At 60.3% G+C, this 12,201-nt stretch overlaps 1 protein-coding gene across 4 annotated transcripts in view; it reads left to right on the forward strand.

The window, feature by feature from the left end:
* WDR90 (WD repeat domain 90) overlaps window positions 1-12,201 on the forward strand; it is a 37,807-nt gene that overhangs the window by 18,200 nt on the left and 7,406 nt on the right. For 3 of the 4 annotated variants that reach the window (XM_038763599.1, XM_038763597.1, XM_038763601.1), the window contains 16 exons: window positions 1,201-1,343; window positions 1,839-1,969; window positions 3,478-3,608; window positions 3,819-3,980; window positions 4,641-4,769; window positions 5,178-5,311; window positions 5,473-5,513; window positions 6,253-6,369; window positions 6,502-6,660; window positions 7,388-7,464; window positions 7,751-7,853; window positions 7,999-8,120; window positions 8,426-8,585; window positions 8,747-8,937; window positions 9,212-9,380; window positions 10,809-10,920. In XM_038763599.1, the coding sequence (XP_038619527.1) occupies window positions 1,201-1,343; window positions 1,839-1,969; window positions 3,478-3,608; window positions 3,819-3,980; window positions 4,641-4,769; window positions 5,178-5,311; window positions 5,473-5,513; window positions 6,253-6,369; window positions 6,502-6,660; window positions 7,388-7,464; window positions 7,751-7,853; window positions 7,999-8,120; window positions 8,426-8,585; window positions 8,747-8,937; window positions 9,212-9,380; window positions 10,809-10,920 (2,081 nt within the window). The remainder of the gene's footprint in view (window positions 1-1,200; window positions 1,344-1,838; window positions 1,970-3,477; window positions 3,609-3,818; window positions 3,981-4,640; window positions 4,770-5,177; window positions 5,312-5,472; window positions 5,514-6,252; window positions 6,370-6,501; window positions 6,661-7,387; window positions 7,465-7,750; window positions 7,854-7,998; window positions 8,121-8,425; window positions 8,586-8,746; window positions 8,938-9,211; window positions 9,381-10,808; window positions 10,921-12,201) is intronic. The other variant, XM_038763598.1, reaches the window with a different exon arrangement.

The raw sequence follows: 12,201 nt of genomic DNA on the forward strand, positions 1-12,201 counted from the left end.
ACTCGTCAGCCGTGTGACTTCGGACAAGTCACTTAACTTCTCTGTGCCTCAGTTACCTCATCTGTAAGATGGGGATTAAGACTGTGAGCCCCCCCGTGTGGGACAACCTGATCACCTTGGAACCTCCCCAGCGCTTAGAACAGTGCTTTGCGCCTAGTAAGCGCTTAATAAATGCCATCGTCATCATCTGTAAAATGGGGATGAAGACTGTGGGACATGGATTGGGTCCAACTAGATTAGCTTGTAAAAATAATAATAATAATGATGGCATTTGTTAAGCGCTTACTATGTGCAAAGCACTGTTCTAAGCGCTGGGGGGGATACAGTGTGATCAGATTGTCCCACGTGGGGCTCACAGTCTTCATCCTCATTTTTACAGATGAGGTAACCGAGGCTCAGAGAAGTTAAGTGACGTGCCCAAGGTCACACAACAGACTTGTGGTGGAGCCGGAATTCGAACCCATGACCTCTGACTCCAAAGCCCGTGCTCTTTCCACTGAGCCACGCTGCTTCTCTAATGGCTCAGTGGAAAGAGGCCGGGCTTTGGAGTCCGAGGTCGAGGGTTCAAATCCCGGCTCTGCCAATTGCCAGCTGTGTGACTTTGGGCAAGTCATTTCACTTCTCTGGGCCTCAGTTCCCTCATCCGTAAAATGGGGATGAAGACTGGGAGCCCCCCATGGGACAACCTGATCACCTTGTAACCTCCCCAGCGCTTAGAACGGTGCTTTGCACACAGTAAGCACTTAATAAATGCTATCATCATCATCATTATTATTATTATTACCCCAGTACTTAGTGCAGATCCTGGCACATAGTAAGCACTCAACAAACACCATTTAACAAAAATCAGAATAATTCGCTGTAGTGGCATATATCCCGTGCCGTTTTTTAACCCCGAACAGATCGCTTGCTTCCACTGTAGTTTCCCCCCGGCATATATCGAACCCTAGACACCACTTTGAGAGCTGGGGAAAGTACAGGGGTAGAAAGAGGTCTGTTCAGGGCCCGCAAGAAGCTTGCCCTCTAACAAGGAAGATAAAAGTCTTTGCGAAGAGTGGGGCAGGGTGGGCTGCAAGGGTGGGTGGGGGCATATGGAATATCCCCCCCAGGACCCTCTGCCTGGTTTGCTGAGTCTCCCAGGTTGTGGGGGAAGACATTTGTGGTCCGGGTTGCAATTCGGATCCCCCTCCCCTCCTCCAGCTGTTCGACTTCACCGCCCGCGACGCCGAGACCCCGGGCCCCGTTGCCTTTCACCCTTCCCGGCCCCTCCTGGCCTGCGGCTCCAGCGGCGGGGTGGTGAGAACCTTCAGCCTGGCGGATTCGGACCTGCTGGCGGAGCACAGGTGGGCGGCCGACCCGTCGGGGGGCCGGCGCGCCCACCCTGCCCCCGCGGCGGGGCCCGACGGGGGCGCGGGTCGGGGACAAAGTGGGGTCGGGCCAGGCCGGCGGCGGCGGCGGAGGGCGGTGCCCAGTTGGGAGGGCCTCAGGAAGCGGTCGACCGGGAGAAGAGCCCCCTGCCCTCTCTCCCCTCAGCCGTCCCCGTGTTCATTCCCTGCCAAGCCCAAGGTGGGGGAAACACCCACAACACCCCCTATTTGGAGCCGAGGCTGGAGGCTTCTTGGAACCGGGGGCCCCCCCCAACACACACACAAGGCCGGCAAGAGGCATCCCAGTCGGAGGGGATCTCCCTGAGATCCGCCTCCGCCCGGCCTGTTTCCCGCGGAAGCCGGGTGTCGCCCAGCCCCCCGGGAGGCCCCCGGGCCGAGCTCTGCCCCCTCACCGCCCCTACTGACCCTCCTCTCCCCCACCTCGCCATTCCTTGACGCCGCACGGGACAGACAGCACCAAGGGGCGGTCACCGGCCTGGCCTTCTCCCCGGACGGCGCCTACATGTTCAGCTGCTGCACCCGGGGCACCGTAGCGCTCTACAGCTGCTCCCTCCAGAAGCCCAGCGTGGTCCGGGTGCTGGGTAAGGCCGCGGGGTGGTGCCGGGCGTGAGGGCAGCGGCAGGGTGGTCCGGGAGGGATCGAGGGACCTCTCCCGCCTATCAGCGTCTTTGTCGGCATTTAACGCGGCAGCCGAGTTTCGGTTGTGCGTCGGGCGAGCTCTCGGTCTCTGCAGGCCGCTGATTTACCCTCTCCCCCGACCCCACCCCAATCAACCAATCAGTACTGTCCACTGAGCACCTACTGGGGGTTGAGCACTGTACTGAGCGCTTGGGAGAGCCCAGCAGAGCCGGAAGACACGAAAACCCTGCCCCTCCCCTGCGTCCAGCATAGCGAGCCCCTTCCTTCCTCTCTCCCTCGTCCCTCTCTCCATCCCCCCCATCTTCCCTCCTTCCCTTCCCCACTGCACCTGTATATATGTATATATGTTTGTATATATTTGTTACTCTGTTTATTTATTTTGCTTGTACATATCTATTCTATTTATTTTATTTTGTTAGTATGTTTGGTTTTGTTCTCTGTCTCCCCCTTTTAGACTGTGAGCCCACTGTTGGGTAGGGACTGTCTCTATATGTTGCCAACTTGGACTTCCCAAGCGCTTAGTACAGTGCTCTGCACACAGTAAGCGCTCAATAAATACGATTGATGATGATGATGAGAGGGAAGCCAGCCCCGGGAGGGTGTTTTCAAGGTTCCCAGCGCAGTACCTTTTGAGTTCCCAGAAGAAGCAGCGTGGCTGAGTGGATCGAACACAACCCTGAGAGTCAGGAGGACCTGGGTTCTAATCCCGGCTCCACCACATGTCTGCTGTTTGACCCTGGGCAAGTCGCTTAACTTCTCTGGGCCTCAGTTACCTCATCTGTAAAATGGGGATTAAGGTTCTAATCCCAGCTCCACCACATGTCCGCTGTTTGACGTTGGGCAAGTCGCTTAACTTCTCTGGGCCTCAATTACCTCATCTGTAAAATGGGGATTAAGGTTGTAATCCCGGCTCCACCACATGTCCGCTGTTTGACGTTGGGCAAGTCGCTTAACTTCTGTGGGCCTCAGTTACCTCACCTGTAAAATGGGGATTAAGACCGTGACCTCCATACGGGACAGGAGGGACTGTGCCCAACCTAACTTGTATCTATCCCAGATCTTAGAACGGTACTTGGCACATAGTAAGCGCTTAACAAGTACCATAATTAGTATTATTAACTAGGAGGCTGCCCGGTGCCCATTTTCCTGTCAGGAGCTTGGAGTCGGGGTCTAATTAGTGAATAAAACAGAGTGAGCACCTTCTGTGAACAGAGCACTCTACTAAGTGCTTGGGAGCATCCAGTAGAGTTAGCAGACACGATCCCTGCCTTCAAGAAGCTTACAGTCTAGACACGGAGACAGATGCTAAGAATAACTTTCAGACCAGAGGAAGGAGAAAAACAGTTTGGGTTCAGGGAATAGAAGGACTGTGGGGATAGAAGTCTGACGGCCACCAGGCATCGGGCAAATGGACGTTGGCACTGACGTTGGCCCTCCCCGGTGGGACCAGGGAACGTGGCGTGCCCGGGTACCCGCCCGGGCCCCTGCACCCTCACGGTCAGCGGAGACAGCCGGCTGCTCGCCTGCGTGGGTCCCTCCGAGGGCACGGTGACCGTCATGGATGCCCGCTCCCTGGACGAGGTACCGGGGAGGCCGGGCTGGGGGGCACGGGGGTCCAGATCCTTGGAATATTGTCCCGGGATGGGGAGGGAAAGGGCAGGGCCCCGCCCCCTCGTCAAGAACCCTTTCCCACCCCAAGGCAGAAAGAGCGGGCCGATGTGGGGGGATCCCCTCTGGGGGTGCCTGTTGGCGCTTCCGAGATCAGGGTGGCCAGCGCCTTCCCTTCCCCAGTTGCTCCGGGTGGACATCAGCATCCTGGAGTTGGGCAGCGCTGGCGCGGACTCCGCCGTGGGCCTCTGCTTCGCCCCCGGGCCCGGTGGCCATCTCCTGGTGTCCACTTCCTCCCACAAGATCCTGGTGCTCGATGCCCGGACTGGCCGCTTGGTCCGCGAGGTGGGGTCAACGCGCCCCGGGAGACCGCGGCGTCGGGAAGCTTTCATAGGGCGTTCCGTGGCGGATACCCTCGTGCCCCTCGCCCAGCAGGCCACACCCCCTGGAGCCAGGAATTTCTTTTGGAAAGCACCTTGGGTCCCCCGGGAGGAATAGCAGCCGTCACCACCTCAGTCGAGCTCCCGCGGGAGGCAGCGCGCCGTACCGCGCTCCTGGGAAAGTCCAACAGAAATCCAAACCCCGCGCCCGGCCCGCAGGAATTCCTGCAGGAATTCCGTATCTAAGCAGTGGGGAAAGCGCTTATTGTGGATCGCATACCGAGACCCGGGTTGTTTCTGACTCCCGGGCGGGACCGTGGAAGTCCTGGTTCGGGCTCGGTTGGGGCCAGGAAGGGGACAATCCCTTGGGTGGGGCCGGTGGTATTTATTGAGGGCCGACAGCCACTGAACTGAGCCCTTGGGGAAGTCCAGCAGGCACACAAGGTTGGCTCCCTGCCCATAGAGAGCTTCTACTCCACCGGGCCGTGGGATGGTGGTGTCAGATATAAAGCGAGAAATCAGGGCTGCTTCCCAAATTCGAGGTGACGCACGTGAGAACCTGAGCAAAGAAGCCGGGCCTTCTGGCTCCAGCCTCCTTGCCGACCCCCGGCGCGTCTCCCTTAAGGTGCCGGATGTCCACAAAGCAGCCTGCTCCTCGCTGGCCGTGAGGGGGGATGCCCGCTTCCTGCTGACGGCCGGCGACCGGGTGGTCAAAGTGTGGGATTACCAGAGGATGTCCAGCGACCGCTCCCAGGTACCCCGCGGGCAGCAGTGTGGGCCAGCTGGAGGCAGGGCCCTGATTGAGAAGCAGCGTGGCTCAGTGGAAAGAGCCCGGGCTTTGGAGTCAGAGGCCGTGGGTTCAATTTGGGCAAGTCGCTTCGCTCCTCTGGGCCTCAGTTCCCTCATCTGGCAAAGGGGGATGAAGACTGTGAGCCCCCCGTGGGACAGCCCGATCGTCTTGTAACCTCCCCAGTGCTTAGAACAGAGCTTGGCACATTAGTAAGCGCTTAGTAAATGTTGTTATTATTATTATTAGTCCAACCCTTATTATTAGTCAGGCGGCGGGTTGGACATCCAGCCATGCTGCCAAGAGAACCCGCGGCGCTTGTCCCCGGGCCTGCCTCCCCCTCCCCTCACCTGTGTCCTCCGGTGTCCCTCCCAGGTGTTCATTGGCCACTCGGAGCCGGTACAAGGGGCGGCCTTTACGGCGGACCAGGAGCAGGTCATCAGCGTGGGGGACGCCATCTTCGTGTGGGACCTCTTGGCGGCCCCTGAAAGTGAGGCGGCCCCGGGCAGGTAGGCCGCCTTGACCTCTGTCCGCCCTCACGCCATCCCCGGGGGTCTCCTCCATCCTCTCGGCGCCTCCCGCGTAGACATTTAACTCCCTCCTCGGGCAGGATTGAATACGATCGAATGATGGAGTGAAGGAATGAACCTCCTCTCTCGTTCCCTTCTAGCAGCCGCCGGCCACCCGATCCCCTGCTGTCGCCCGAAGTCAGTGAGTAGCCCTCCACTCGGTGGAGGTTCTCCTGGTCCGCAGCCTCGCGGGAGTTGCCGACCAGGCCACCGGTGCCTCAGCTGGTGTGGGGCCGGGCCGGGGTCACCCACGGGGCGTTGGGGGCCGGTGGCCGGGCTTTGGGGGGGGTCTCTCCTCTGGTTCCCCCCTGGCAGTCTTGCTGCGACTCGTGTCTCTGCTTCCGCCCGGGAGGGGAAGCTTCGGTGGCGTTGGGCACCCGGAGGCCGTGGGCAGAGTGGGGGCTTGCGCCCGGCCGCCTTCTTTGTCTTAATGGCGTTTATTAAGCGCTTACTATGTGCAAAGCACCGTTCTAAGCGCTGGGGGGATACAAGGTGATCAGGTTGTCCCACGGGGGGGGAGCTCACCGTCTTCACCCCCATTTTACGGATGAGGGAACTGAGGCCCAGAGAAGTGAAGTGACACGCTCCAAGTCACCCAGCTGACAAGTGGCGGAGCCAGGATCGGAATCCATGAGCCCTGGCTCCAAAGCCCGGAGTCTTTCCACTGAGCCACGCTGCTTCATTCATTCACTCATTCATTCAGTCGTATTTATTGAGCGCTTACTGTGTGCAGGGCACTAAGCGCTTGGGAAGTCCAAGTTGGCAACATCTAGAGACGGTCCCCACCCAACAGTGGGCTCACAGTCTAGAAGGGGGAGACAGAGAACAAAGCATATTAACACAATCCGGAGCATCACCCCCCCGGCCTCGTCTGTCGTCAGGCCCTGGCGCCACGGAGAGCGGCGACGGGATCCCCCGGCAGTCGGTGCCCGTACCCTCTCGGGCTTCTCCTCCTCGGCTAGATGGCGGGGCCGGGCCCCCAGGGCGCGGAGGCCAAGGTGAGCCGGGGCGGTGGCCTCCTCAGAGCTGCCCCGCTTCCCCAGCCCGCTCTCACTTCTCCCCCGCGTGCCCTCGGGACCCAGACGACCAAGCCGGGGGCCCCTTCAGCCGTCTTCTCGTTCTTCTGCCAGGCGCGTTTTCGGAGTCTGATGAAGAAGGAGTCCACGTCTGGGGTCCCGTCTCTCCCCCGGAGAAACGGCAAGGCGGCGGCGGCGGCAGCAGCGGGAAGGGAGTCGTGGCGGCCCTGTTGAGTAGGCCTCGCTCTGAGTCCCCCAGACCCTCCAGGAGCAGTAAGCTTGGGGCTCCTGGTTTGGGACGGAAGGGGCCCCCCGCTTCCCCCTCAGTGCGTCTGGAGGTGAGGGAGACAGATGGGGTGTGGATCTCCCAGGCCTCTTGGCTGCAAGAGAGCTCCTCCCCGCCCTAGCCTCTCCCCTGGGATGGGAAGGATGGAGAGAAAGGGATCCACCTGGAGGCTTCACTTCCTGGGGTCAAACTGGGTGGGGAGAGGAGGCCGGAGATGAGGTTTCTGGAATCCAGGGACTCACTACCACCCTGAGAGAAACACACTGACGTGCCCAGTCTCAGACACGGGCTCGGTTTTCAAGGAGCCCTTGAGTCGGCCGTTGGTGTTGGAGCCGGGGGCAGGAGGTGGCCCGGGAGGGTTGGGGGCGAGGACACCTTCTCCCGTGGTCCTTGGGATCTGGGACACTTCTTAACAGCGGGCGGAGGAGAGGGACGGGGAATCTGGCAAGGAGAGGCCGAAAAGCGGCAGCAGCCTCGTTCTGGTACCCGGGCCGGAACCGTGGCTACCCGCGCACGAGCCAGGCGGTAGTGGTACCTCAGAAAGATCGGATTCATCGTTTCTAATGTTGCATCATGTGGTTAATTGTACCGTTAGTGGTGACTTGACAGCTAGTCGCTGTCTGAGTGGAAGAATGTTTTCCCCTTTGGGGGGCCGGGGGTGGGGAGGAGAGGGCTGGAGATTTTCCCATCGCTCTCCCTTTGGGTCCCTGCCAGGCCCCGAGGCCCGAAGACCAGAGCCCGATTCCGGTCAGCACTTACTCGCTCACTCCGAGACGCCGGCCCTTCCCGAGGTAAATGGGCCCAGGACTCCCGGGTGGACGGCTGGGGGCAGTGACGGGGGGGCCCCACTCCCACATCCGCTACGGATGGGGAGGATGGAAGCCGGGAAAAGACCGGCAACTTGGCCCAGGCCGAAAGGAGAGTCGGTAATCGGTGGCTGAAGCCTCCTGCCCCAAGCGCTCGCCACTCCTGCCGGACTAGGCCTCGAGGGGCTGCCCGGCGAAGATGCTCCCGCGTGTGTGATGGCGTCAGGGGCCCAAGGCGCCGTGTCCTGAGGTGCCGGTTCTCCCCTCCCAGCGTGCCTCCCGTCCGTCGGCCGGCTCTGAGCGGTTGAGGCTGAAAGCCGTCGTGGGCTACAATGGGAACGGCCGGGGGAATATGGTGTGGAGGCCGGATACAGGTAGGGGCAGGCCTGGAGAGGAGGGAGCCGCGAAGGGGCGGGGTGGGAGTCCTCCTCTGGCACCGACACGGATTCAGTTGCCACTGCTGATTTTTCCTTCCCTCCCTCCCTGCCCGCCTTCCTTCCTTCCCTCCTTCTTCCCCAGGCTTCTTTGCCTACACCTGCGGCTGCGTGGTGGTGGTGGAGGACTTGCATTCTGGCTCTCAGCGGCACTGGCTCGGCCACCCCGAGGAGATCTCCACCCTGGCCGTCAGCCACGACGCCCAGGTGCCCGGGTGTCCCGGGAGGGAGGAGGCGCGGCCCCCTCGGCCAAGGCCAGAGGGTGGGCGGGGGGCGGCGAGCTGGGTCGGTGGGGATGGGTCGTACGCTGATTCCCACGCCCCAGGAGTGGAAATGCTGTGGTCGGCACCAGCTTCTCTAACCGGTCCTCTCCCTGCTTCTCCTGCTTGGGGAGGAGATCGGGCCCTTTGAGAGGGGCCTGGACTCTCCCACCGCTTTCCCCTCAGCGTAGGCCTCTGGGGACGGGCTCTCCGGGGGGCCCCCGGGGGCTGACCCCCCACGGCTCCCCCCAGGTCCTCGCCTCGGCCTCCGGAGAGGGCAGCGGCGTCTCCCGCTGCCAGGTCCGCATCTGGGACGTGGAGGAGGGGACGGCCCACAGGGTGCTCTTCCACCACCAGACCGCGGTGCAGGCCATGGCCTTCTCCCGAGACGACCGGCTCCTCATCACTCTGGGTCAGTAGAGGCCGTGCGTCCCGCCCGGACCCCCGCCTCGCCACAGCCGAGGCAGGGAGCGGCGGGAGGCAGGGTACGGTGTGGGGTCATGCCGCCCCACCAGCCTGTTTCTCGGGCTCCGGCAAGGGGTTTCTGACGCGACCGCGGGTCCGGCCCCCCAGGGGACCCCTCGGATGGCACCCTTGCCCTCTGGAGCACCCTCACCTACAAGCTGCTCTCCTCCACCCGCCTCTCGGAGCCCGCCCATGGGGTGGCATTTAGCCCTTTCTCCGCCGACGGAATGGCCTGCGTGGGCCGGGGCGGCATCACCTTCTGGCTCCTGGACCAGCGCGGCCCCGACGTCCACCTCAAGGTGGGCAGGGCGGCCGGGGGATCCCCGTCTGGAAGTGGCGGGCCGGTCGGGAGGGCAAGGGAGGATCCGCGCGGACGGAGCCTTCTGGATCGGTGGGGCGGGTCCGGGGGTGGGCGACAAGTGGAAAGCGCGTCCCACTGGGGGACGCGCGCTGTGCTGAGCACCTGGGAAAGCCCAACGGGAGTCTGAGACGCAGAGGCCCCGGGCTGTAGGCCAGGCGCACGGATAGGGTGAGTCCCAGCGGAGACCGACGAGCATCTCCGCCCCGGGCCAGATTCACAGGGTCGCCGTCCCCAGCCAAGTAGGACGGGTGGAGCTGACGTCCCTCTGCTACGGCGCCCCGCCGCTCCTCTACGGCGCCACGGGCGCCGGCCAGATCTGCGTGTGGGACGCCGAAACCCCCCGCTGCTTCATGTCCTGGCAGGCCGACGAGGGCCAGATCGGTGAGCCGCGCGGCCACGGGCCATCACCCGTTGGCATTTATCGACCGTTGACTTACCGGGTGCTGGGCGCTGTATGAAGCGCCTGGGAGAGGACAGTACAAAAGTTTACGGTCCCCGGGGGGCGAGGACGGACATTAGAATAGATGCCCGTCTATTAATGGGTGTAACTGGAATAGGGGAAATGGCAGGGTTTGTCTGCCACCCGTCCATCCATCGATGCCCTGTAGTGAGCGACCCCTGAGGGGGCATCACCAGCCTGAGCACTTGGGAGAGTCCGGGCGAGTTAGAGGGTGCTGTCCCTGCCCTCGAGGGGCTGACAGTCTAGCGGAGGGAGGCATTGCCCTTTTCCCATCAGACAGACCTCCTCCAAGGTCCTCCCGAAAGCCCCCCTCCTCCAAAAGGCCTTCCCGACTGTCGGCAGCCCCCTCAAATCTTCTCATCCCATCAGCCAACGTCCCTAAGGACGTACTTACCCCCTCCTCCTTGGCTTCATATGTAGATATGAGCCCGTTGTTGGGTAGGGACCGTCTCTATACGTTTCCGACTTGTACTTCCCAAGCGCTTAGCGCAGTGTCCTGCACACAGTAAGCACTCAATAAATATGATTTAATTAATCAATCAATCAATCATATTTATTGAGCACTTACTGTGTGCAGGGCACTGTGCTAAGTGCTTGGGGAGCACAAGTCGGCAACACATAGAGACAGTCCCTACCCAACAGTGGGCTCACAGTCTAAAAGGGGGAGAATGAATTAAATTCATTCATTTAATGAATGACTATGGCGTGGCTCAGTGGAAAGAGCCCGGCCTTTGGAGTCCGAGGTCATGGGTTCAAATCCCGGCTCCGCCAACTGTCATCGGGGGGACTTTGGGCAGGTGACTTCTCTGGGCCTCAGTGACCTCATCTGTAAAACGGGGATTAAAACCGTGAGACCCCGTGGGACAACCTGATCACCTCGTAACCTCCCCAGCGCTTAGAACCGTGCTTGGCGCGTAGTAAGCGCTTAACAAATACCGTCGTTATTGTTCTTATATGGGCTCGGTTGTTGACTTTGACCACTCGGGTTGCAAACGTTTTTGAATGTCTGTCTCTCCCCCGGTAGAGCGGAAGCTCCGTGTGGGCAGGGAGTGGGTCACGCCTGTTTTCTGTTCTTCCCCAGCGCCCGATGCAGTGCGCCGTCCCGCCTGGGTGCCCGGTGACTGCCGACACCCCCATCGGCGATCAGTCGATCGTATTTATTGAGCGCTTACCGTGTGCAGAGCACTGTACTAAGCGCTTGGGAAGTCCAAGTTGGCAACCTATAGAGACGGTCCCGACCCAACAGCGGGCTCACAGTCTAGAAAGGGCCGTCCGCAACTGGCCCGGGGCCAGCTGGCCACCGTGGCCCGGGCGGAGGGTGACCGCCCTGCTCTCTCCCGGTCCCTCAGGGCTGCTGTGGGGGTCCGGAAACCGACTGGTCAGCGGCAGCAGCAGCAAGCGACTGCGCCTCTGGGCCGTGGGAACGGCGCAGGAGCTGAGGCTGGCGGGCTCGGGAGCGAGGTGAGCGGGCCACGTCTCGGGAATTGGGGGGACGACGGAAGAAAAGGACATCCCTGACAAGCGGGGAGCACGAGCAGGGATGCCAAGGTTGCAGAGGATAGTTACGCGGTGCATTCATTCATTCAATCGTACTTATTGAGCGCTTACTGTGCGCAGAGCACCGTACTAAGCGCTTGGGAAGTACAAGTTGGCAACAATAGAGACGGTCCCCACCCAACAACGGTCTTGAAACAGGTTGAACGGGTCCCCTTTCGGGGCCGCCCTTCCTACCCTCGGCCGAGGTTTCTGGGGACGGCACTGCAGTCGTAATTCCCCCTTTTAGACTGTGAGCCCGTTGTTGGGTAGGGACCGTCTCTAGATGTTGCCAACTTGGACTTCCCAAGCGCTTAGTACAGTGCTCTGCACGCAGTAAGCGCTCAATAAATACGATTGATGGCGATATCAATGAATCCATCCTATTTATTGAGAAGCAGCGTGGCGTCGGGCCCGCTTGTCACTTGTCTGCTGTGTGACCTTGGGCAAATCACTTCACTTCTCGGGGCCTCATCCGTAAAAGGGGGATCGAGACCGTGAGCCCCACGGGGGACTGTGTCCAACTCGATTTGCCTGTATCCACCCCAGTGCCTGGCACGTAGTAAGCGCTTAACAAATACCTTCGTTAGTATTATTATTATATATTGAGTGCTTACGGTGCGCAGGGCACTGGACTAAGCGTTTTAGCAGACTGCAGTACAATCAATCAATCAATCAATCGTATTTATTGAGCGCTTACTGTGGGCAGAGCACTGTCCTAAGCGCTTGGGAAGTACAAGTTGGCAACATATAGAGACAGTCCCTACCCAACAGTGGGCTCAAATTGGTAGCCACGTTCGCAGCCCGCAACAAACTTACCGTCTAGAGGGGAGGACGATAATAACTTGACACCTGTCCACATGTTTTGTTTTGTTGTCTGTCTCCCTCTTCTAGACTGTGAGCCCGTTGTTGGGTAGGAACCGTCTCTATATGCTGCCGACTTGGACTTCCCAAGCGCTTAGTCCAGTGCTCTGCGCACAGTAAGCGCTCAATAAATACGATTGAATGAATGAATGAATAAAAGAAGAACAGTTCTATAACTATAACAATTATAATAATAGCTGTGGAAGTTGTTGAGCACTTACTATGTGCTAAGAGCTGGAATAGATACCAGATCATCAGGGGGGACCCGGTCCCCGTAGCCTACGGGGCCGGTGGTCTAAGCAGGAAGGAAACGCATTTGACTCCCCATTTGACAGATGAGGAGAC

This window comes from Tachyglossus aculeatus, chromosome 21, assembly GCF_015852505.1.
Source record: "Tachyglossus aculeatus isolate mTacAcu1 chromosome 21, mTacAcu1.pri, whole genome shotgun sequence".
NCBI lineage: Eukaryota > Metazoa > Chordata > Mammalia > Monotremata > Tachyglossidae > Tachyglossus > Tachyglossus aculeatus.